This window comes from Choloepus didactylus, chromosome 6 (assembly GCF_015220235.1).
Source record: "Choloepus didactylus isolate mChoDid1 chromosome 6, mChoDid1.pri, whole genome shotgun sequence".
Lineage (NCBI taxonomy): Eukaryota > Metazoa > Chordata > Mammalia > Pilosa > Megalonychidae > Choloepus > Choloepus didactylus.
The window spans coordinates 139,273,145-139,297,315 of NC_051312.1; the positions used below are offsets into that span (position 1 = coordinate 139,273,145).

At 39.1% G+C, this 24,171-nt stretch overlaps 2 protein-coding genes and 1 pseudogene across 2 annotated transcripts; 2 read left to right on the top strand and 1 right to left on the bottom strand.

Annotated features, from left to right (window-relative positions):
- Positions 1-6,631: 6,631 nt before the first annotated feature.
- Positions 6,632-6,823, top strand: LOC119538954 (annotated as a pseudogene).
- Positions 6,824-14,624: 7,801 nt separating this feature from the next.
- On the top strand, positions 14,625-15,569 carry LOC119538017 (olfactory receptor 4D5). Its single transcript, XM_037840707.1, has one exon. The coding sequence runs from the start codon at positions 14,625-14,627 to the stop codon at positions 15,567-15,569; it is 945 nt and encodes a 314-aa protein (XP_037696635.1).
- Positions 15,570-21,893: 6,324 nt separating this feature from the next.
- Positions 21,894-22,872, bottom strand: LOC119537322 (olfactory receptor 6T1). Its single transcript, XM_037839828.1, is given in 3 exon segments — positions 21,894-22,024; positions 22,027-22,788; positions 22,791-22,872. Coding segments are annotated over 3 exon segments (975 nt in total).
- Between the last annotated feature and the right edge of the window lie 1,299 nt (positions 22,873-24,171).

A 24,171-nucleotide genomic window follows, 5' to 3' on the forward strand; every position in this document is an offset into this window, starting at 1 on the left:
TAATCCATTTACATTCAACGTTAAAACCGTGAAGGCATTTCTTGAATCGGCCATCTTATCCTTTGGATTATGTTTGCCATATTTTTCCCTCTCTCTATTAATATCCTTTATTGTACCCATACCGAATCTCTTTAGTACTGAACCTTTCTCCAAGTCTCTCTGTCCTGTCTTTGTTTCTCTGTCTGTAGGGCTCCCTTTAGTATCTCCAGTAGGGCAGGTCTCTTGTTAGCAAATTCTCTCAGCATTTGTTTGTCTGTGAAAAATTTAAGCTCTCCCTCAAATTTGAAGGAGATCTTTGCTGGATAAAGTATTCTTGGCTGGAAATTCCTCTCTCTCAGAATTTTAAATATATCGTGCCACTGCCTTCTCGCCTCCATGGTGGCTGCTGAGTAGTCACTACTTAGTCTTATGCTGTTTCCTTTGTATGTGGTGAATTGCTTTTCTCTTGCTGCTTTCAGAACTTGCTCCTTCTCTTCTATGTTTGACAGTGTGATCAGTATATGTCTCGGAGTGGGTTTTTTTTGGATTTATTCTATTTGGAGTTCGCTGAGCATTTATGATTTGTGTATTTATGTTGTTTAGAAGATTTGGGAAGTTTTCCCCAACAATTTCTTTGAATAGTCTTCCTAGACCTTTACCCTTTTCTTCCCCTTCTGGGACACCAATGAGTCTTATATTTGGACGTTTCATATTATCTATCATATCCCTGAGGTCCATTTCGAGTTTTTCAATTTTTTTCCCCATTCTTTCTTTTATGCTTTCATTTTCCATTCTGTCATCTTCCAGGTCACTGATTCGTTGTTCAACTTCCTCTAGTCTTGTACTATGAGTGTCCAGAATCTTTTTAATTTGGTCAACAGTTTCTTTAATTTCCATAAGATCATCCATTTTTTTATTTAGTCTTGCAATGTCTTCTTTATGCTCTTCTAGGGTCTTCTTGATTTCCTTCATATCCCGTACTAGGGTCTCATTGTTCATCTTTAGTTCTTTGAGTAGCTGCTCTAGGTGTGTCTCTTCTGGTCTTTTGATTTGGGTGCTTGGGCTTGGGTTATCCATATCGTCTGTTTTTTTTCATATGCTTTATAATTTTCTGTTGTTTTTGGCCTCGTGGCATTTGCTGACCTTGATAGGGTTCTTTTAGGGTTTGTAGACCAGTTGAAGTCCTTATCTCTAATTTATCAGATCTACAGCTTCGTGGAGTACACTTTCTCTAACTAACCAGCAGGTGGCGACCACGAGCCACCTGTTCTCCACAAGCCAGATCTCCCCTGCTTAGCCTTTTTGGTGAGTGGGGGAGTGAGTCTTGTGGGGCCCAATTGGTGTCCCAAGCTTGCGTGTGTAGTTGGTGTTGCCTGCCCTGTATGTGGGGCGTGTTTCTGGGCAGTCGGGGAGGGGGGGTGGCCCTAACAATCAAATCTCCCTGATGATCCTAGAGTTTTAAAGCTACTGCAATAGTCTAATCCTTCAGTTCAGTCCTGCCACAGTTTGTCTCTGCCACTGACCCACAAGTCTTTGGTATTGGCGTATGGCTCCTGAGATTTGCAAGTGGGCCCCTCTTCCAGGCTGTGCACCCCGGGTCCTCTGTTGAGGGATGACTGTGCTATGTCACAGGTGAGTGCCGTCCCCCCAGGGCAGTTCTGGGCTGCTGGGCTGTGTTGGGAGGCTCCCAGTCTGCTCAAATGATGGCTGAATGGGGCTCTGTTAATTCACACTGCTCCCCCTTCCCAGCTCTGGGACATTCAGCTGAGGTTGCAGGGAAGGCTAATGTCCACGCCCAGTTTTGTGGTGTGTGCCTGTTATTTGAAGCACTTCCGTCACACTGGGTTGTCTGGGGCAGCTCTGGGCTATGGGGCTGGCGATGGGCAGGAGTGTTTCCTGTCCACCAGGATGGTGGCTGTGAGCGGACACCCCCCTTTTCTTGGGAAGTTGTGTTGTTTAGTGAATTTTCTCAGCCACTGGATTATTGCCTTTTGTCTCAGAGCTCTCTTAGTTCTGCTCTTGACTTGACGTGCCCAAATTTCAATTCTTTGAAGCTTTCTGTATTGAGCTTCTTAGAGTAATTGTTTTAGAAAAAGCAAAAAGGATTTAAAAAAAAAAAAAAAAAAAAACCGGCCCTCCTCAGAGATCTAATGGGTTATTGAAATGCTAATAGACAAAGCAACCAGGGCCATTAAGGAAAGTTGCACAGGGCAGAGAGATCAGCCTTGCTTCGGGATTTGCATATGCGCCTCAAGGCCTGATCTCCGCCCTTCCCCTTTCTGTGTTCACCAGAACTCCAAAAATCCTCTGCTTTTACTTTGGAGCTTCTCGTGTTGTTTTCCTTCTATGCCCGTCTCCTCTCTGCTGGGCTGGCTGCTCTCAGAGTCTCTGGTGTCTGGCCTCAGTCTATCTATGGTTGGAGTTTGAATCAGTAGAATGAGTTTCCGATAAGAGCAGCCACTGCAATTCTCCCTTCTCCTTCCTGGAGCTGACAGCCCCTCCTCCCCCGGGACTGAGCCTGGCAGGGAGGGGCGCGGGTCCCCTGGCCGCAAAAACTTACAGATTTCGCTGATCTCAGCAGTTCCACGTTTTCATGAGTGTTGTATGAAGTATGCCAAAGACAGATTGCTCTGTGGTGTCCAGTCCACGCAGTTCCTGGCTTTTTACCTACTTTCCTGGAGGAGTAACTAAAACATACAGCTCACCAGTCTGCCATCTTGCCCCGCCTCTCGCCTGTCTCGTTTGCATTTGAATGATATGTGATTGTCCAATTAAGCACATTTTTTCAACAATAGCTGTTATCAGCCACTTTAAAAAGTTTTAACTCACTGATAGGTAAAAAATTACCATATTATTGTTTTAGTTAAGCTATACTTTCTGGACTAGTTTTTTAGTTGAGAGTCTTTTCCTATGTTTATTTGGGTATTTATATTCAGTTCTTCTGGAATTATCCTTATATGGACGTGTACATTGTGGATATTTCTATCAGGCTGCCTGTCCTTATTGATTTGCAGGAGGCCTTCATTTTTTTATAGATATTAATCATGTTTATGCATATCATGTTTTCTCCCAAATTTATAACTTCCTTTTTTTCTTTGTTCGTAGTGTTATGACTTAACCAAGTTTTAAATTGTATAAAACCTTTCCTGTTTGTCATTTTCTTGATGACTTCTGGCTTTTATGTCTTGCTTAGAAAGACTTTCCTACTCCAAGATTATGAAGTCTCCTATATTTTACTCTAGAAATGTTTAAATTTGTCATTTTATTTAAAGAAATAGCTTCTTTTTATTATTATTATGTTCATAGTTTTCTTTTGAGGAAGATGTGGGGTAGGGAATTTGCAGCATGAAGAAATTAAGCATTATTTTTTCCTAACAAAAATAGATTTGTCAGAAACCCTTTTCTCAATAGTCTATATTCTGTCCACTATTGCAAAATACTACCATTTATCATATTTTAGATTCCTAAATATAGTGCATGTGTGTTTATGTATGTATGTTTGTAAACTTTCTATTCTGTTCCATTTATCCATGTATCCTTTTCTACAATAACACTGATCACTTTAATTTCTCTAGATATATTGAAATTTTAAATACTTGGCAATGAAAGATCCCCCTCAAACAACAACAAAAAATTCTTGACTTTTGGCATATTTCATTTTTAGAAGAATTTATAAATATTCTGTCAGAAGCCTTAAAAATACTATTGGTATTTTGGCTAATATTACACTGAAATATTTAATTGCATTGTGGACAATTGAAATTTTTAACATGTCGTGGCTTCCTATTCTTTAACATGGCATTTGTTTAAATTGAGTCAATATTTAAGTCAGTATATTTTTAGATTTTTTTTCACACAGGTCTTGGAGATTTCTTGTAAGGTTTATTTCTGCACAGTTTATAATATCTGATGCTATTTTACGTGGTAATAGATCTATTTTTCTTCATTTTACTAAAACACTTTCTGGATGACAGGAAAGCCATTTGGTCACAGTGTATAATTATTTTAAAACTCTACTGAATTTGAGTTTCCAATATTTTATATAGGATTTTATACCTATGGTCACACTGAAATTGGCTTACTGTTTTCTCTTTATTGGATATGTGGCAAATTTGTCTGATTGTGGAATTAGGATTATATAGACATTATCCAAATAATATGGATGGTTGCATCATTATCTCTGCTAATTAACAGCTAATATAACTTTTATTTATTCAACAAATATTTATTGAGTCCCTGTCCTATTATGTGGCAGAAATAGTTTTAGTTCCTAGAGATACAACAGTATAGAAATAGTCGCCCTCCTGTTATTTTGGTAGATCTTACCCATGAAATAGTTAAAAGGTTGAATCTCTGAATGGCTTTTCAATTTCCTTTGTTATTATTTGCACAATCATGTTTTCCACATTTAAAAAAGTCTATATTAGTTAATTTATATTTTCCATTTCATTAGATTTTAAAATTTAATTTTGTAAATTCTACACGATTTTCTTAAAATATTAATCTTTTTGTAGCTTGTTACTTTGATAGCTCCTATTACTGTGTATGGGTGTGTGTGTTGTCTTGCTTAAACTTAGCATATATTTGTCTCTTTGTCATTATTTTATTTAAATAAATAACTTTTTTTTTATTATTAAGTTCATAGTTTTCTTTTGAGGGAGATATGGGTGGGGAGGTATTCTAATTTTCTTGACTCTGTACACCTCCCCTTTATGGTTTCTTTTGTTGGATGCTTAATTCATAAATTTTCCTTTTAAATTTTCAAATATATGAAATTACAGTAAATTTTCTTCTACTGTTTTGCCCACTGTCTGTAAATTTTGATATATAGTACTCTCATTGCTATTTTCTAGATACAGTTTAAGGTTAGATTTCAGTTCTTAAACCCAAGAGTAAGTTAAAATTATTTTAAAATTCTTTAGTAGGTGATTTGTTCTGGTGTTTTGTTCTGCTAATTTCCAGTGACATACAACATAAATTCTGCTTTTTGGAATTTATGAACATGTTTTCTGTGAGATAATATAATATGGGCAATTTCTGTGGATAATACACAGGTATTTGAAAATAATATCACTTTCTGTTTTGGGAAATGTAAATTCTTTTATCTATTAATTAGTCCAAGCTGATTAATTCTGTTTTTCAAATTCTCTGTAGCTATACTTTTTTTTTTTTGTTTACCTGATTTGACAATTTTGACACCTGGAGTTTTCATTTATTTTTTCATTCTAATTCTGTTATGTTTTCCTTCATATATTCTGAAGCTATATTGTTAGGTCCATCATGTCGGAAATAAAGCGGTACCTGTAAGGGAATAAATGCTCACTCGGTTTTGGAGGAGAAAAGAATTTATTTACAATCTTGCAAGATAGGGCGTCCAGCCAAACATGTGGCAGGCTGGCATGCTAGAGGAAGAGAATGGCGATCTTTAAATCTCCTACTTCTAATTCGCAAGTCCCTCCCCTGTTTCCCCATTGACTGGGTACTACAGAGGTTACAGCCTATCCGAGAACACTAACTAATTTATCTTTTGAGATTTTAATTTGTACAGCCAATCCCAGAGAGCCAACTAGCTCATTATTGAGATTTTGAACTGATCAGCCTATTCCAGAGAGTTCATTTAGTTTAAAAAAAATTTTTTTTCTTTTTCTGTGAGTTCCCACCTCTGATTTTACCTCATATCTCTTTACATTTCAGTAACCATGGCTACTTTTCCATATAAGGGGCTGGCAGATTCTTTCTTCTCTTTCTCACGGGGCTTGTTTAAACTGGTTTTGCCTCCATTTCCCTTATTCCATGCTGTCTTTATGTGAAAACTTAACTTATTCCTTTCTTACAATCAAACCCCATGACTGTTATATCTTCTTGTTAGATTGATAAAAGTAACAATATGCTATTGATAAAAAGCAATGCTATTAATCCTGTTCCATCTGTTCTTAATTTTATCAAAATATCTTCTTCTGGGAGCATTTCTCTTGCTTAAATTATCCTGTCATTTAATTAATTTGTTTTATTTACATTCCATTTTTGTTCATCACTTTTACTTAAATGGATGTCTATTTAAGTTATGGGAAACTTGCCTTTCAATGTCAACTCTTGCTGTTTATCAGGAAAGAGGATATTAGCTTTAACAGATGGACTGACTCATTTTTCCTTAACATTTCCGCCTCAACAAAAAGAATCCTACAGCTCTTAAAAGATTAATGAGCATTCTGAACAACTTTTTGCCAATAAATTTGGCAATTTAGATGAAATGGGCAAATTCCTTGGAAAATATAACTTACAAAAACTAATACAAAAATCAATCTTCATTTATTGGTCATAACAGAGTCAAACGTGGGTGGGGTGAGTATTCTAGCCTCCCTGGAGTTTAAAAAATTCAAATGCTTAAGAAACCTCCCTCACCAGCTGAAAAGGAAGCTCTGCATGTGATTGACTGTTTGGAAAGAATATGTTAATTGCACACACTATTGCTTTGAAGAGTTTCTGGGAAATATACAAGTGAAAGCGGTCTTTTGAACATTGCACTTGACAGAGTCATTATGAAGTACCTATTATGGAATGTGTTTTAAAAGGCAAGACGCCTGAGAAAAAGTCTCTGTAGGTGTAATGTATGTGGTTTCCATAACTCAGCAGAGGTTGTAGGAGTGTGTTTAAGGCTGTAGTTTTCATAGTTCATTACCAAGTATGTTGTTACTGCTTAGCATGGGGGAGAGATGGAATGTTCTCTCCTGTGTGTGAAGCTGGCTCTTGGTGCTGCTTCACTGTGACTGCGTTTAGCCTTTGGTAGTCATTATTCTTTCTCATATGGGGTGAATGCAGGGAGGAGGACTCTGGTCTGAGTGCTTACCTTCATACTTTAGTTTCTTAAGAGCAATTGCCTCTAGGTAGACTTCTCCACACTTCTATTCCTTAAATAGCCCAGTTAGCTTCATATACAAACTAAGTTTATAATTATATTCCTCCCTCCACTCCCTTGTTTCTAACTAAAAGCTTTCCTTTACCACTGCAAATACAGTCTAGGAGTCCTTGGTTGTCAGACAGACTTACTGAATCAACCATATATTTGGGTTTTACTTCCCAGTTTGGCATTTTTGGGGATGCTTAGCAATCTGGATTTCCTGAAGAGGTATCTCCTTTTCAGGACTGGCCTAGGCTGTTGATGAGTCATGTGGGCTACACTTGGAAATGTGTAAGGGGAATTCTCAATTTATTGGATTGCTTTTGTCTGTATTTTGAGCACCAACCCCGGGTTCTCTAGCAGGGCTCTGTAGGCCAACACTGTTGACATCCTTGAGTGGCATTCACTATTTTTCCCCTTCTTTGGTTTACTCTATTTTGCTGGAACAGATCAATCAGTAAGTTCCTGAAAACTTTTCCTGAGATTTTTGGGTATCTAAAATATTTTATTAATATCCCCTCCCCTTTAAATAATTCTTTGGCCCATTCTAGAATTTCAGGGTGAAAGTCATTTTCTGTTGGCATGTTAAAGGAATCTCCATACATAATGTACATAAAGCTCTAGCATCCAGTGTTGCTGTTAAGAAAACCAAAGCCCTTATGAGTCTTATTCCTTTTTGGACCCTGTATTTTTGTATTTGGAAATCTTAAGAATCCTTACTTTAATCCAAGTGCCCCAAACTTCTATGAATACATGACAGTGGGTATCTTTCTATTCATTGTACACAACATTTGGGGGACCCATTCAATCTGGAGATCCTTGCCCTATAGTTATGTTTTTTATTGTACCTAATAGATAGAATTTCTTTTTCACCTTTCTTTTCTACTAACTTTTTGGAACTCCCACTAATCAAATATTGGACTTCGTAATAATTACTTCTGTGAGTTTTGTGCCTTTTCTCTAACATATTTCATTTCATCATTTTGTACTTCTTTCTGGGATTTTTTCTTGACTTTATTTTCCAGCTTTTCTACTCAAATTTTTTATTTGGCTATCAGTTTTTCACTTTTCAAGGGTTCTTTCTGTTAGCTGATTGTTTTCTTTTGTAGAATTATTTTCTTGAATTCTAGCTATAATTTGTTTTCTCTCTTTCTCTCTCAAGATGCTATTAATTTTTTTGAAGTTTTCTTTTGCTCCCTGAATCTCTTTTATAACTTGATTATTTTGTTCTCTCTTTTTGTAAGTTTTTCTAAGTTGTGATTACATCCAGAATCTCTTTTATAACTTGATTATTTTGTTCTCTCTTTTTGTAAGTTTTCCTAAGTTGTGATCCCTGGGATGCTGAGCCAGCCTTCGATGACCCCCTCATATGAGTAACTAGAAGTGTTTTCCTCCTGGGGCTCTTCATTTCTGAGAAAATTGAAGGGAATAAGTACTTACTTTGAGGCCAATATTCAGCGTCATTCCATTATGGTCAGAGAGAGTGCTTTGTATAATTTGAAAGTTTTTAAAATTTACTGAGTCCTGTTTTGTGAACCAGCAGATGGTCTACCCTTGAAAATTATCCATGAGCATTTGACAAAAATGAATATCATGCTGTTTTGGGCTGAAATAATCTGTATATGTCTGTTTGGTCTAATTCATTTGCCAAATTATTCAAGTTCTCTGTTTCCTTAATGATTCTCTGTCTAGATGTTCTATCTATTGATGAGAGTGGTATATTGAAGTCTTCAACTATTAGTTTAGAGACATCTAGTTCTCCCTTCAGTTTTGCCGGTGTTTGCCTCATGTATTTTTGGGGCACCCTGGTTAGGTGCATAAATATTTATGGTTATTATTTCTCTTTTGTGGATTCCCCTTTTATTAATATATAGTGTCCTTCTTTGTCTCTACAACAGATTTGCTTTTAAAGTCTATTTTTTCCAATATCATTATAGCTACCTCAGCTCTTTTTGCTTATTAACTTGCATGGAATATCTTTTTCCATCCTTTCACTTTCAAACTGTTTGTGTCTTTGGGTCTAAGATGAGTCCCTTGTAAACAACATATAGTTCGATCATGTTTTTTCATCCATTCTGTCAACCTGTGTCTTTTGATTGGAGAGTTTAATCCATGAGTATTCAGTGTTGTTATTGTAATGGCAGTACTTCCTTTTGCCTTTTTATCCTTTGTTTTTTTAAGATGTCAAATCTTTTTTTTTTTTTTTTTTGGGGGGGGGTGACTCTCTTTTCACCTTTTTAGTTACCCTTACTGAAAATCTTCATTCCTTTACTCTCCTCCAAACCTCTCTGTCCTGTCTTTTCCTTCCAACCTGCAGAACTCTCTTTAGTATTTCTTATAGCACAGATCTCTTGTTGACCAACTCTCTCAGTTTTGTTTCTCTGTGAACATTTTTAACTCTACCTCATTTTTGAAGACAGTTTTGTCATATAAAGAATTCTTGGCTGGCAGTTTGTCTCTTTCAGAACCTTAAATATTTATCACTGCCTTCTGGCCTCCATGTTTTCTCATGAGAAATAGGCACTTTTTCTTTTTACATTTCCCTTTTATGTGAGGAATCAGTTTTCTCTTGTTGCTTTCTGGATACTCTCCTAACTTTGGCATTTGACATTCTGATTAGTATGTGTCTCAGAGTAGGTCTATTAGTATTTATTCTGTTTGGAGTAAGTTGTACTTTTTGAACATGTATATTTAAGTCCCTCATTAGAGTTGGGAAATTTTCAGCCATTATTTCTTCAAATAGTCTTCCTGTCCCTTTTCCTTCTGGTCCCCCTCCTGGAACACCAATGGCTTGCATGTTTGTGCACTTTGGGCTGTCATTGAAATTTCTGATATGGTGCTCAATTATTCCCATTCTCTTCTCTATATGTTCCTCCATCTGTAAAATTTCATCTGTCCTGTTTCCTAGCTCACTGATTCTTTCTTCTGCCTACTCAAATCTGCTGTTGTATGCCGCTACTGTATTTTTGATCTCTTCTACTGTGCCTTACATTTCCATCCTTTTTTGTTGTGTTTCTTTTTATGTTTTCAAATAGACTCTGTGCTCACACAGTGTCTTCTTAATATCCTTTATCTCTTTAGCCATATTTTCCTTCATCTCCTTGAATTGATTTAGGAGATCTGTTTGAACATCTTTGATTAGTTGTTCCAAATTCTGTGTATCCTCTGAGGTTTTAATTTGTTCTTTAGACTGGACCATAGCTTCCTGTTTCTTAGTATGGCTTGTAATTTTTTGCTGGTTTCTAGGCATCTGATTATCTTGATGAGTTTACTCTGAAGGTCAGTTTCTCTCTCCTGCTTAGGGTTTTCTTGTTGATTGACTTTGAGCTAAGATACTTCTTCTACACTTGATTCAACTTACTGTAGACCTTTAGAACAGCTTGTATTTAACTCATTAGATTTTTTTCAGCTCATATTCATGTGATTCTTACCCTGAATATACAATTTTTGAGACTGCATTATTGGTGCAATTGTTTCAACCCCAGGAGAAAGTTTCCTTTCCTCTTTTCCTTCTCCAGGCATGTTGATCTCTTCTGTTTGTTTTTGATTTGGCTCTATAATTTTTTAACACTCCTTTTATTGTCTTTGACTGCTTTTGCCTGGAGGGCAAATTCTGGGAGGAGGGTCACCCCAGAGAGGACTTTCTAAGTCAGTATTTCCCAGTCAGAACAGGGCCAGGGATCCACAAGGGTTGTAGATCAGTTTCCTTGTGTCCTGGAGAGGAGAGCTGGAAGATTGCCAAACTTCTCTTTGACAGGTCCCTGAGTCTGTGTTTTCCTGGCTTGAGCAGCAGATGGTGCTCCTCAGTCAACCATATCCCTCTGTCCTAAGGTGTTACTGTGCCTTTAAGTCTCACTGAATCCATCTCTGTCAGGGATGGTGTTGAAACTGAGGCTGCTGGCTGCTTTTAGTCCTGGGCTTGTTGAAACTGTTATTTGAACTCAGAAGCAGGAGCCAGCATTCCAGATTTGCTAATCAAAAGCCACAATTGATGCTCAGCCATACCTCACCCCCATGTTCTTGGGGAAGAGGAATTTTATTTCCAGTCAGGGGCAGCCTGCTGTGAGAGGGTTGGATGATCACCAGCTTCTGCTGCATTGAGAGTTTTACTCTGAGGGCTTCACTGCAGGTTATCAGTCTCTGCCTTCTGCTCTTCCCTGGATGGTGTACAGTGTTCTTCTGGTCTCTGGAGCACTCAAAAAGCTGTTTCAGGCAGTTCCTGGTTGTTTACTAGTTGCCCTGAAGGATGAACTGCAACTTGAAGCTCTCTACTCTGCCATCTTACCTGGAAATTCCTCCAATTTTTCTGATTGTGGTCTGAGAACATACATTATATGATTTCTCTTTTTAAATTTCTAAATGTGTTTTCTGGTCTATGGGGTCCATGTTGGTGAATATTCCATTTGACTTTAAGAAAAATGTGCATTTTACTGTTGCTGGATGGAATATTCTATAAATATCAGATCAAATTAGTTGATAGTGTTCAATATAGTATATCCTTATGATTTTCTGCCTGTTTGAGGTATCAATTTCTGACAGAGAGGTGTTGAAGTCTCCAACTATAATACTGGATTTGTGTATTTTTCATTTCAGTTTTACAGTTTTGGCCTCATGGATTTTGATAATCTGTTGTTGGGTGCATACACATTTAGGATTGTTATGTCTTCTTGGAGGATTAAGCCCTTACTCTTATTTAATGCTCCTCTTTATCCCTGATAATTTTCCTTGGTCTGACATTTGCTTTTTCTAAAAATAATGTAATTATAGCAGCTTTCTTTTGCTTGATATTTATATGGCATATCTTTTTCCATCCCTTTTCTATTTATTTATAATTAGGTCTTTTTTTTCCAATTGACTTTGAGAATCTGTCTTCTCAATTGTGTGTTTAAACCATTTACATTTGTTGAGGTAGCTGGATTACAACTGCCATGTTTATAGCTGTTTTCTATATTCCCATTTGCTCTTTGTTTCTTTTTCCTCCTGTTTTTCTGCCTTCACTGGTTTCAGTTGAGAGTTTTATATGATTCATTTTCATCTCTTCTCTGAGAATATCAGTTATACTTCTTTTAAATTACAGCTTTATTGAGGCATAATTCAAATACCACGCAATTCCCTAAAGTGTACCCTTCATTAGTTCTTAGAATATTCACAGAGTTATGCAATCATCACCACATAAATTTTAGAATATGTTTATCACCTTAAACAAAGAAAATTGGCACCCATTAGCAATCTCTCCCCATTTCACCCTCATAGTCCCGCCCTACCCTAACAACCATTAATCTACTGTCTCTGCAGATTTGCTTATTTTGGATATATCATACAAATGGAATAAAAAATATGTGTTCTTTTATGACTGGCTTCTTACACTCAGCATAATGTTTTCAAGCTTCATCCACGTTGTATCAAGTATCACTACTTTACTGCCATGTAACGTTCTGTTGTATGCATATGCCACAAATTATTTATTTGCTCATTAGTTGATGGACATTTGTATGGTTTCTGCCTTTTAGCTATTATATATAATGCTGCCATGGACATTTATTTACAAGGTTTTGCATGGACATATATTTTCATTCTCTTGGGTATATACCTTGGAGTACAGTTGCTGCCTCATATGCTAACTCTATGTTTAACCTTTTGTAGAGCTTTTTTACAAAGAGGCTCCACCATTTTACTGCCCCACCAGTGGGGTATAGGGTTCCCATTTATCTGTGTCTTCCCCATCACTTGTTAGTTTATATCTTTATTATAACCATCCTAGTTGGTATGAAGTGGTATCTCATTTTTTATTCACATCTACGTGAAGAAAGAAAAATTATTTCAAGCATCTGTTCAAATGATTATTGGTAATCTGTATATATTTTGTGTAGAAATGTCTATTCATAGCCGTTTCCCATTTTTAAATTGGGTTATTTGTCTTTTTATTGTTTAGTTGTGTTTATTATGTATTCTAGACAGAAGCCCCTTATTAGAGCTATGATTTGCAAATACTTCCTCCATTCTATTATTGTCTTTTCACTTGGTTGATGGTCTTCTGAAGTGCAGTTTATATATTTTATCCTATGTTGCCTGTGCTTTTGGTGCTAAATCTAAGACTCCATTGCCTAATCCTTAGTCATAAAGCTTTATGCCCACGTTTTCTTCTAAGAATCTTATAGTTTTCATCTTACATTTAGACCTTTGATCCATTTTGAGTTCATTTTTGCATGTTGTGTAAGGTAGAGGTACAACTTAATTGTTTTATATGTGGATATCCACTTGCCCCAGCACCATTTTTCAAAAGACTGCCCTTTCCCAACTGAATTGTCTTATCACCCTTATTGAAAATCAATAGACTATTAATGTAAGGGCTTATTTCTGGACTTTCAGTTGCACTACTTTAATCTACATGTCTGTCCTCATGCCAGTACCATATGATCTCGATAACTGTGGCTTGTAATAAATTTGGAAATCCTTCAACTTTTTTCTTCTTTATACATATTGTGTTGGCTATTCTGGGTTCTTAAATTTTCATGTGTATGTTAGGATAAACTTGTCAATTTCTGCAAAGAAGCCAGCTGGAATTTTGATGGGGATTGTGTTGAATCTGTAGATCAATATGGGGAGTACATACTTCTTTAAAAAATATTTTAGTGGATTTCCTTAGAGACTTCTTAAATAAGGTCTGAGCAGTGCAGCTTTTTTTCAGCTGTGATCCTCAGGAGCCTATTGATGTGGTGGCAACATCACAGTCCAATCCTATGATTAGGTCTCAGCCTTTTAGTGAGCCTGTGACCCTGGCTGTGAGCTTCACTAATGCATATCAGCTTTTCTTTTCATCTCTTAGCTGAGACAGGAGGTTAAAAGGGACTGGCGTTGGGTATGTCCCTTTCACCACATTGAAAGCTAGAGATGTCTTTTTTTCTTTTTAGACTTGTGATTTGTTTATTATAGTTTATATAAAAAAATAAAATAACCGAATGTATTGTAAACCTTTAAAAATTTTACGTGGTAATTTCTCTTTTAATGAAATAATCCATTCCAGGTTTAAGAATGTTTTAAAAATCTTTATTCAATTCCAATGTTGTTACTCTGAAAACAAATACTAGGCAAAACAAATACTCTCAATTGAAAATCCTCACATATGAACTCACTGTCATTACCCATAAAAATAGTTTAAAATAAACTGTAAGATTGATTTTTACAAGCACAACAATATTCATTCATCAAAGCCCTACCCTCTCTCTTTTTTATATCAAATGATGAACATATATAGAAAATTACTGTAACTTGGGGAAAGGTATTGACTGAATACTGATTAGTGAAGAGTAATCACATTTTAAAAGACAAGATAAATTTAAGAAATCTGAGATTTAAAAGGTGAAAGCATTAAAGGTCCTTCACTATTTTTGTTAGCGATGTGTCCACAGAAAGAAGAAACAGATTCAAAACTAAACAAGTTCTCACCAATATGGCAGGAAAAAAATTTTAACCTGAGATTGGGTGACCAAGTTTCTTGTCTGTTACCTGTCCCACCTTCAGAGGACCCTGGACTTGGGTCTCTTCCTCCACATCAGCAGGTTCTCGTAAAACTCAGCTAGGTTCTGGATTCCTACAGAACCACTGATGACATTCCTGCTATGGTGAATGAGATAGTAGAGCATTCCCCAGAGGGAGCAGAGGAAATTCTTTCTGAGAAACTTGTGGATCTCATGATGAATATGTCCATTTTCCTCAACAGATTCATTTACTAGGTCATACCAAACAGATGAATCCAGCGAACCATTCCCAGGTGACGGGTTTTGTACTACTGGGGCTCTCTCAAGTATGGGAGCTCCGGTGCCTCTTCTTCATTGTCTTCTCTGCTGTGTATCTTATGACGGTAACTGGAAATCTCCTCATTGTGGCCATCGTGACCGCTGACCCACGCCTGCACACAACCATGTACTTTCTCTTGGGCAATCTTTCTTTCCTGGACTTCTGCTACTCTTCAATCACGGCACCCAGGATGCTGGTTGACCTGCTCTCAGGCAACCCCACCATCTCCTTTGGCAGCTGCTTGGCTCAGCTCTTCTTCTTCCATTTCGCTGGTGGCATCAAGATCTTCCTGCTGACTGCCATGGCTTATGATCGCTATGTAGCCATTTCCCAGCCCCTGCGCTACACACTCATTATGAATCAGATGGTCTGTGGGCTTCTCATGGCAGCCTCCTGGGTGGGGGGCTTCATCCACTCCATTGTCCAGGTGGGACTGACTATCCAGCTGCCATTCTGTGGGCCTGACAAGTTGGACAACTTTTATTGTGATGTGCCCCAACTGATCAAGTTGGCCTGCACAGAAACATTTGTCTTAGAGCTTCTGATGGTGTCTAACAATGGCCTGGTGACTCTGATGTGCTTTCTGGTGCTACTGGGATCTTACACAGCATTGCTGATCATGCTCCAAAGCCATTCCCGGGAGAGCCGCCACAAGGCCCTGTCCACCTGTGCCTCCCACATTGCTGTGGTCATCTTAATCTTTGTGCCTTGCATCTATATCTATGCAAGGCCATTTCAGACTTTCCCTATGGACAAGATGGTCTCTGTGCTGTACACCATGGTCACCCCTGTGCTGAATCCTGCCATCTATACCCTGAGAAATAAGGAAGTGATCATGGCCATGAAGAAGCTGTGGAGGAGGCAAAAAGACCTTCTTAGTCCCCCAGAGCACTGACCCTACAGATTGTCAGAGGCAAGGACCTGAGAATTGGAGGGATGCATCAGGGTACCAACCTGCTTGAGAGGACACCACAAGGAAGCTAAAACTATTTTCCCATGGTTTTCTGTAATCTTTAACTTCAGTCACATTCTGGTGACCAGAATTTTAGCCAAGCTAGAACTCCAGATGAGTGCTCTAGAACTGCTTCCCTGTACCTCCTAGAGGCCAAGCCTCAAGAGATATGCAGAAGTGATGATTGGCTTGGGTAGCACTTTCCCAGATGAGCATGGTGTTGACCCTGCCAAGAAATTTCCAACTGTAGAATGCATAGAGATGGTAAATCTAGTGTTTCTTTCCTGATAGCACTTCTTGAACACAAAATATATTTGAGGAGCTCAAAACATTTATAAACTTCCTGGAGACAGGAGGGACTCTGGGGTTTAAACAGATGTAGGACCCTGAGTCCTGATTTCAGGATGTTAATTGAATTTACAGTCAAAAAGGAAGAAGGGAATTCCCTTGGGCAAATTATTTACTTTTGCATAGTTTATTAATGTTGTCATCATCATCATCATCATCATGATCTAGATAATATTTATTAAAAGTTTACTTGGGCCAGTCACTGTACCAGGTGATTTACATATGTTATTTATTTTAACACTTTTGACATTCTTAGAGATAAATATCATCCTAGTTTAAAGGTAGGTCATTTGTAGGTTAGAGACATTAAGTAACATACTCAGGTTTCCAGAGCTTGTTTCTGGATTCCAACCCAGCTCTATATAACTTCAGATCTCAAAGTCTTAACAGTATCTAGAACTCCTTGTAGCTCTAATGGGCAATAAATCTTTGTGAGTCAGTGCCAGTTAGACTGGCCTCACTGGATGAAGGTAGTATTTTAAATTGGTCTGGTCCAAGTCTGGTTGGGAGAGTTGGGCAAACTGGACATGGAGGATGGAGGATGGAGCAGAAGATGATTTGGAGAACTGAACACATGGAGAATGTAGAATAGGTTTTAATGTGGGAATGTGGGTTAAAGAATCAAGGGGAAATTGGGTTGAAGATACCAAAGCCCAGTAAAGTTGTATGTGGGAATAGTTTTCTCCCACACTCTTGCTCAGAAACTTTCCCTTTTAAATTCAGATATCTTTATGGCTGTGTAGCATCACAGTTGACTACTCTGCTGGTCAGTCATCCTCTAGTCCCTAAATAGAGAATGGTGCTTTAATTTAAGAGGGGATGGAGAAATGGCCCCAGCCCTCTCTTCCATCATTTCTCTACTCCTCCCCAACACCTTAATCCCTCTTTAATCCAGATTCCTTCATCTCCAATTACCAAGTTAATCAATTATCACAATACCTATACCTTTTTGTCTACACCTCCATGCCTAATAATCAATTTAAAAATGAAACAAAACAAGGTTTATTTTTTTAAGTTACTAAATGTTATTTAATCAGTGACACCCCTGTAATTGTGGGATGAGAAGAGCATAACATTCATACAAATGTATCTGTCATTATCCATCACTTATATTTCTATAAATACATTAGTATAAGAGAATTTCCTTCCCATCATAATGGCCAACTGAGAGGATACATTTAGAATACAGGGTCTAGACCTTAGGTCAGTCTCCAAAGTGGACAGGCATAGGGTTAGAGAAAAGGGAGTTAGGATATTGAAGGAGAACATATTAGGGTTTAGAGCAAACACTTGAGCTCTTCAGAGAGCATAGTTCAGTGGAAAGAAAATTTTGGAATTAGAAGATCCAGGTCAGAGTTCCCTTTCCATGCATTTTAGCTCAGCAGCAAGAGTCTAAAGCTCTTTCTTATATCCCATGAACTTGTAACAAGGTCACAAGCTTACTTATATGGAATCATATGTGCCAATAAAATGTATCTTCTTTATTTTTCAATAATTGATATGATTTTCCTTGTAACTATCTACCTGTTGGATAGTAGGGCAAAATATCTAAAATTTAGATAGCTCAAGTAGACTTGCTTTTATGCATAAAATCAGATAGCCCCTTTAAGGAAAGGTTCTTTCTCTTTAGAAAATAACTCAGTTGCTCAGGATTCTGCCCTCTCCCTCTTTCCAAACCTGTTCCTTTTTAAAGTGCTGTCAGAATGTTTGGAGGAGAGGAGCACATTCCCGTTCCCATGTTAGTGCAGGAAGGCAGAGTCCTCAGACCCACAAGCGTCTCCTGGATGCTTGGTGTTCTCTGCTGCAGAGAACCTGCCCTGGGCTACTCTGCATTGTGACAGGATGTGAGGATAATTCAGTCTCAAGATTCTGTTGACTGCTGATGCTAAAGTCTGCCAGATACAGCTCAAGGTCTGCTTTCTCTGCCTGATCAGGTCTGGGAGATATTCTTGGTCTAGTGGTCTTTTCTAAGCTTTGGTTTGGGTTGTAGACTCCTCTGAGTCTCTTGCATTGTCTCCATTCATTCCTGACAAGGTTTTCATCCCATGGGGCTCAGTCATCTACCTGTCACCACTGTGAGCCCCATTTCACACCACTACCTCTCAGCTCAGCCTCTATCAGCGTCCCTTCTCAGGGGCATGTAAGATCTCGGGCTCCACCCATATCATAAGAGAACTGAGGGTGGCTTGGGAAGTGAAACTCCAGCCCTTCCTTTGCCTCACCATGCTGTTTTACTTAAATGACTAATGTCACAACATACCTGGTGTTTCTGTGGACAATCTGTGGGGCTAGCTCCTTCAAAAGGCTTCATTTTGAAGCAGGACAAGGCCTCCCACCCTTGCCTTCCCCTCCATCTATCTCCAGAGGCAGCCCAGGAAAGGAATGTCAAGAGACCCCTCTGCTCATCTGCCTCCCTTACCTCGGTGTTCCTTTCCTCTCACTATTTCCCTTTTTCTTTTCCTGTCCCATCAGGGTATTTCTTAAGTTCTATGTTCTAGTACTCACTCAGGCCTAGATCCTGGTATGTTAAAGAGGTATTAAAGGGATACAGAAAATCCTGTTCTCTTTCAGCCAGCACCCAGATTTCATACACTTGATAAGGTTGAGAGACACAAACTTTGTCTTCTTTGTCCTGTCTTCTCCCTCTTTGAGAAGAGAGATGGCTCAGGGCCTCAGGGTGGAAAGCTTAAAGAAAGCATGATTTCAGGAAGGAGCTTAAATGCCTCATTTTTTTGTTTGCAGAATAGTTTCCTTTTGCATTACCACATGGTTCGTGTGCACTGTAAATCAGCTAGTAGGAGTAGAATGGCAGAGGGTCTGGAAAAGTGCTGAGATGATCTAGGAATTAAATCACTTTTGCTCAGTGTTAGCATAGGTCTAGATTAAAGATTTAAATAGCTCCTTGTTTGTGATGAGATTTAGGATGCTGAAGAATTTCAATAGATTTGTAATTGTAGAAATTATAGGATAGCAGAATGTCTGTCCATCTTTTCCTTCTTCTAGGGGAGAGATGTAGGGGAATGTAATTTTCCAGGATTACCTGATAGAATCTATAGAGCAAAATTTGTAGAGCAACGGCCAAAAGATTAAGTTACCCTTCTTTTATTGTTACCTTTGTTCCCATAGTCAATATTTACCACCTCAGTTCCCCAGTGGGCATTAACAGTTATTGCCCCTTAGGACGATGGGCCACTCAGAGGGTGATCTGGAAACAGGCCAACTGTCCATGCCATTGAGCTTATGAATTTCAGAGCCTACTATTTGTAGAGTTTTTTCCTGGTTCTACAGAAGATTTGACTGAGGCTTGGAGAAACTTCTTCATTTATCTGGAACTGAACAGCAGAGTCTGCCTCATTGGTGCATTCTTAATGTATACAGTGTCAGATACCACATCTCTCTCTTTCACTCTCCCTCTAATCTCTAGCATCTACTTATCATCTATCTTCTATCTAATCATCTATCTATTATGTATCTATCTAATCTAAAATCATCTTCCTATCTATATTACTATTGAAATAGAATGCTAGTGATGGCTCTTGCTATCAGAATGTATCAGTAAAGGTGTGATTGCACAGACCTTGACACAATCCGTTAGAATAGTATGGAATCAAAGCTTGCTAAAGCTGAAAAGATCTTTAAAAATGATCTAAGTTAGGATTCAGAGATGAGTTTAAGATCTCCATAAACAACCTGAAATCATATAAGTTTGTGTATATATAAAAAGGAATTATTTTTGAGAAAGTGCTATAGATTTTATGAGATTCTTAAAGAGATAAATGATCTCCCCAAAGACTAAAAGCCACCTGATTCATTGCCTTTATTTTACAGTCTGTGGAAGCTAAGGAAATATGAGAAAGTGATTTGCTCAAGTGCATGCAAGTTGGAGCAACAAGACCCCAGAGAGTCTGTTATCTAGTCCAGTGCTATTTTCATTAAATGTTGATTCTTCAAATGTTAAGAAGAGAACTGCATTGACTGGCTCCCATTTACCTTTCCATCCTCATGTCTTCCCTCTTTTTACTTTACAGTCTATCATACTTTATGTCTTTCAGTTTTCTGAATACACTCAGGACACCCCGAGCCTTTCACCTGCAGCCCGTGCTGCAGGGAACACTCTTAGCCCCGTCTTAAGCTGGCTTACTCCTACAGGTCCCAGAGGAGATGCCCCTTTCTCTGGGAAGCTTTCCATGTCCCCTTCCACGTGCCCTTCTCTGTGCCCCATAGAACCCTTGCTTCTTCCAATTTGGTACTTGATAACTGTTGAGGTTTTCCTTTACTAGCCCAGTTCTACTAACGACTGTAAGATCTATGGGTAGGAAAGAGTTTGTCTTACAAACATTGCCCCTGTGATTGTCTACTTCTCTCAATCTGCACTGACAATACTGAAGGTGTAGCTAGGATAATATCTCCTAGCTTCCACATTGAAAAAGATCACTTCCTAATTGATCTCCTAAATTTCACTTCTGCCTCCCTTCAATCAATTGTTCCCCCAACAGCCATGTTAATCTTTTACATTCTTGATTAGATTACTCCCTTGGTAAACCCTTCAAAGGCTTTTCATTGCCTTTTAAATAGGAAAAAAATAATCATATGAACATGATACATAAGGTCCTGTCTAACCTGGTCTTCACCCACTCTCCAATCTCACTCATCCCATCTTTTCTAACTCTACAGTTAGAAAACATTTCTCTCAGTCCCTCTTCTCTAACTCTAAGACTTTGCAAATACTACTCCCTCTCTTTGGAATGTTCTCCTCCTACTCTTCCCTGGGTAACTCTGCTCATTCTCAAGGCTCAGTTTAAAGGTCTCTTCCATGGTGAAGTGTTTCTGGTTGTTAATCTAAATGGATTTTTCATTATCAGCCCCTCTAACAAAGCCCAGTTCTTTTCTCAAAAGCATTTACCACAAATTGCAACTATATACTGATTTGTGCATTTGGTTGTTTTATGTCTGCCATCCCCATGATACTATAAATCCCATAAATGTAGGAGCCATGTCTACATTGTTTACTGCTGGATACTCAAGGCCTAGCACCAGGGACAAGACAGGTGAAGCAAGAAGGTACCTAGAAGCAGCATTTAAGGGGGCACTCACTCTCAGGTTCATGCAAGTCCTCACCCTACATTTACATGACCCTGAGTCTGTGCACCTCCCTAAAATTTGTACCTTAGCTTCTCTTTGACTCATTCTCTTCCAGTCCTTAAGTAGCACAGTGCTTAAAACAGATCAGAAATATTAATAATATTTTTGAAGGAATGGTTGAATGATTCTCTCTGTATTTGGTATCTATTAGGTAGGATTTGATTTGAGAATTGGGGCTATCCAAATATCTCATGGGTCTCATTATTCTTCCTTTATGAGATTCCCACAAGAGCTGCCATCACATAAAGAACAAATCCATTGCAAATAAGAATCAAAGAACCTTTTGTTAATGCAGTCAGGATTTGATTTCCTACTACAGAGGTTCTGGTTAGTGATACTCTGTCTAGTGGGAAGTCCTCGCAGGCCTCTTCCTCTCATCTGAGCTCCAGATTTCAATTCCTGTTTCAGCACCTCCCAGCTGGCTACATGGCACAGAGACTGAAGCAGTACAGTTGCATAAGCACAGGAATGTGGAGGGAGAGGAAGCAGCTTACCTGAATGAGGCCACATGCTTATACCTGCTCATAAACCCAGAAATTCTTCCCAACGGAAAAGATGCCCTAACCAGAATTCTGAAATTTGACCAATTGGATCAGCCTTCTCTGTGGGGAGGTGGAGGATCCAAGGAAGACTGTAGGGAGGAAAATGAAGGCTTATTTTCAGCTTCCATATTGTATACTCATGAAGAGTTTACTTTTATCATGTGAGAAAAGCATAGGGTTTTGCCTGAGTGATGTGAACTTCTTAAAAAATGGAATAAACTTTAAGCCTCCTGGTCTAATAGGTACTTTTTCTTTTCTTGTGGCCCTCATAGCCTCCTAGCTGCAGGGGCCTGTCCCACCTCAGGGCGTCTTTCAGCGTCTGCTTCACCATATCATTGTGGAGACTGAAGATGAACGGGTTCAGGAGGGGGTGACAATACAGCCCAGGACAGACACACCTTTGCTGAGCAGCATTGACTGGGCCTCCGACAGGCGGATGTAGAGGAAGATGGAGCTGCTATAGACGATGACCACCACGGTAAGGTGGGAGACACACATGGAGAAGGCTTTCCTCCGCTCAGCCGCTGTGGGGGCCCTGAGGACAGCAGCAAGAATGCAGGAGTAGGAAACCGAGGTCACCGCCAGAGAGCCCAGCAACACCGACGTGGAGAGCACAAAAGCCACCAGCTCCAGCAGGTGGGTGTCCCCACAGGAGAGCCTCAGCAAGGGCCAACTGTCACAAAAGAAGTGGTCAATGCCATTGGGGCCACAGAAAGGCAGGCTGGCCATGAGGATGGTGGGGCAAAGGATCCAGAGGAATCCAGAGAGCCAGGAGGCCAGCACCAGCTGGGAGCAGACGTGACCACTCATCAGGGTCTCATAGTGGAGTGGTCGGCAGATCGCCAGGTAACAATCGAGGGCCATGACAGCTAAGAGGAAGAAGTCAGTGGTGCCCAGGAGGAAGTACAGGTAGGACTGGATGAGGCAGCTGGCAAATGATATGGTGTGGTCCCCAGTGAGGATGATGACAAGCATCTTGGGACCCACAACAGACACGAGCAGCAGCTCCAGGAAGGATAGGTTCCGCAGGATGAAGTACATCTGCGTTTGCAGGCAACGGTCAAATCAGCTGAGCGCAATGATCAGCAAGTTGCCCGTGGCTGTTACAATGTAGGTCACCATCAACCCCAGAACAGTAGGAAATGCAGGATATGGCTCCTGGGGAAACCCAGAAGGACAAACCCGGTCACCTGAGTCCAGTTTTCAGGGTTCATCTCCACTCACCTGCAGGGGAAAAGAAACAGAACTTTGTAACTGATCTTCAGCTACCGATCAGCAGTTAGTTAATTGATAAAATGATTACTGAGCACCTAGCACTTCCTTATGTTCTGGGAATATGCTGATCTGTATAGTGTAAAACAAGTGCTTATAGCAAGCAGTACAGCAATAAAAACGTAATGGCATTGAACACCAATTATAAATTAGGAAATATATATGCAGTATCTCCTCCTGCAGCTACCCTTAAAGACAGGCAATACATTCTCATAGATAAGGAAAGGTTGACTGAGGAAGTTTGAGCGATACCTCCCTCCCATGATCCAATAGGGAGCAGGTGGTAGAGGCAGGATTTAACATCAAGCCTCTGTGGTTCTAAAACCCATTCCCCTTCCACTTTTCACTTAGGCTGAGTAGCTCATAGTAATGAGAGCTTAGAGGAACTTCCAGAGGAGTGGAAGGGTCAGAGAAGAACTTATAGTATAAAGGCACCATGAGCAAAATCTCATCAGTATCAAGACTTCTTGTTTTAGTATTTGTTTGCCCTTATTTATTTTGGCTTAACATAAAATAACAGGATGAAAAATCTGGGCTTTTGGTATCTTTAGAGATTCTTCCTTAATCAGCCAGAAAGCCACAGGGGTATGGACTGTACAAAGTCCCAAATCCTGTCGTAAGGTATTTGGTGTGTTTGTTTGTTTTTGCCAAGATCTCTATACCATAAATGAAATCTCTCTTCCTAGTGCAACATTTCCTAGCCTTCTCTCAATTTCAGTTCTCCAGCATTATAATAGCATAAGATGGGGAGAGAGAGGAAACTTTACCAAAGGCAATAGGATGTGTCAACTTGCCTTTTTAACTTTTTCCTTGATTTGGAGATATGTTCATCTTGTCCTTGGAGACTTGGGCGTCTTGTGAAATTCATCCATAAGCTTTGAGGAATTGTGTTTTGCTAGGCATCTTGGTTCTGAGATCCTTTTCTCACATCTGGTACCAAATACTCAGAATTACATAGGTCCCGCCTATGGGTTAGAGAAAATTTTAGAAAATATTCTAAGATAAAAAGAAGGCAAGTTGCCATCAAGTGGCTTCGTTTAATTGACAAGACACTAAAGTGCAGAGAGCTTTTCTCAGAGTGTAATCCAAGATCATTATTACTCCAGACTCCCAGTGTTAAAGATAGGGGGTGGGAGGGAGGGCAAATACTTGCTCAGTTCTGTCTAAAGCCACCAGAATAAACCCAAACAGACCTACTCCAGGATGCATAATAATCAGAATATCAGATGCCAAAGAAAAAG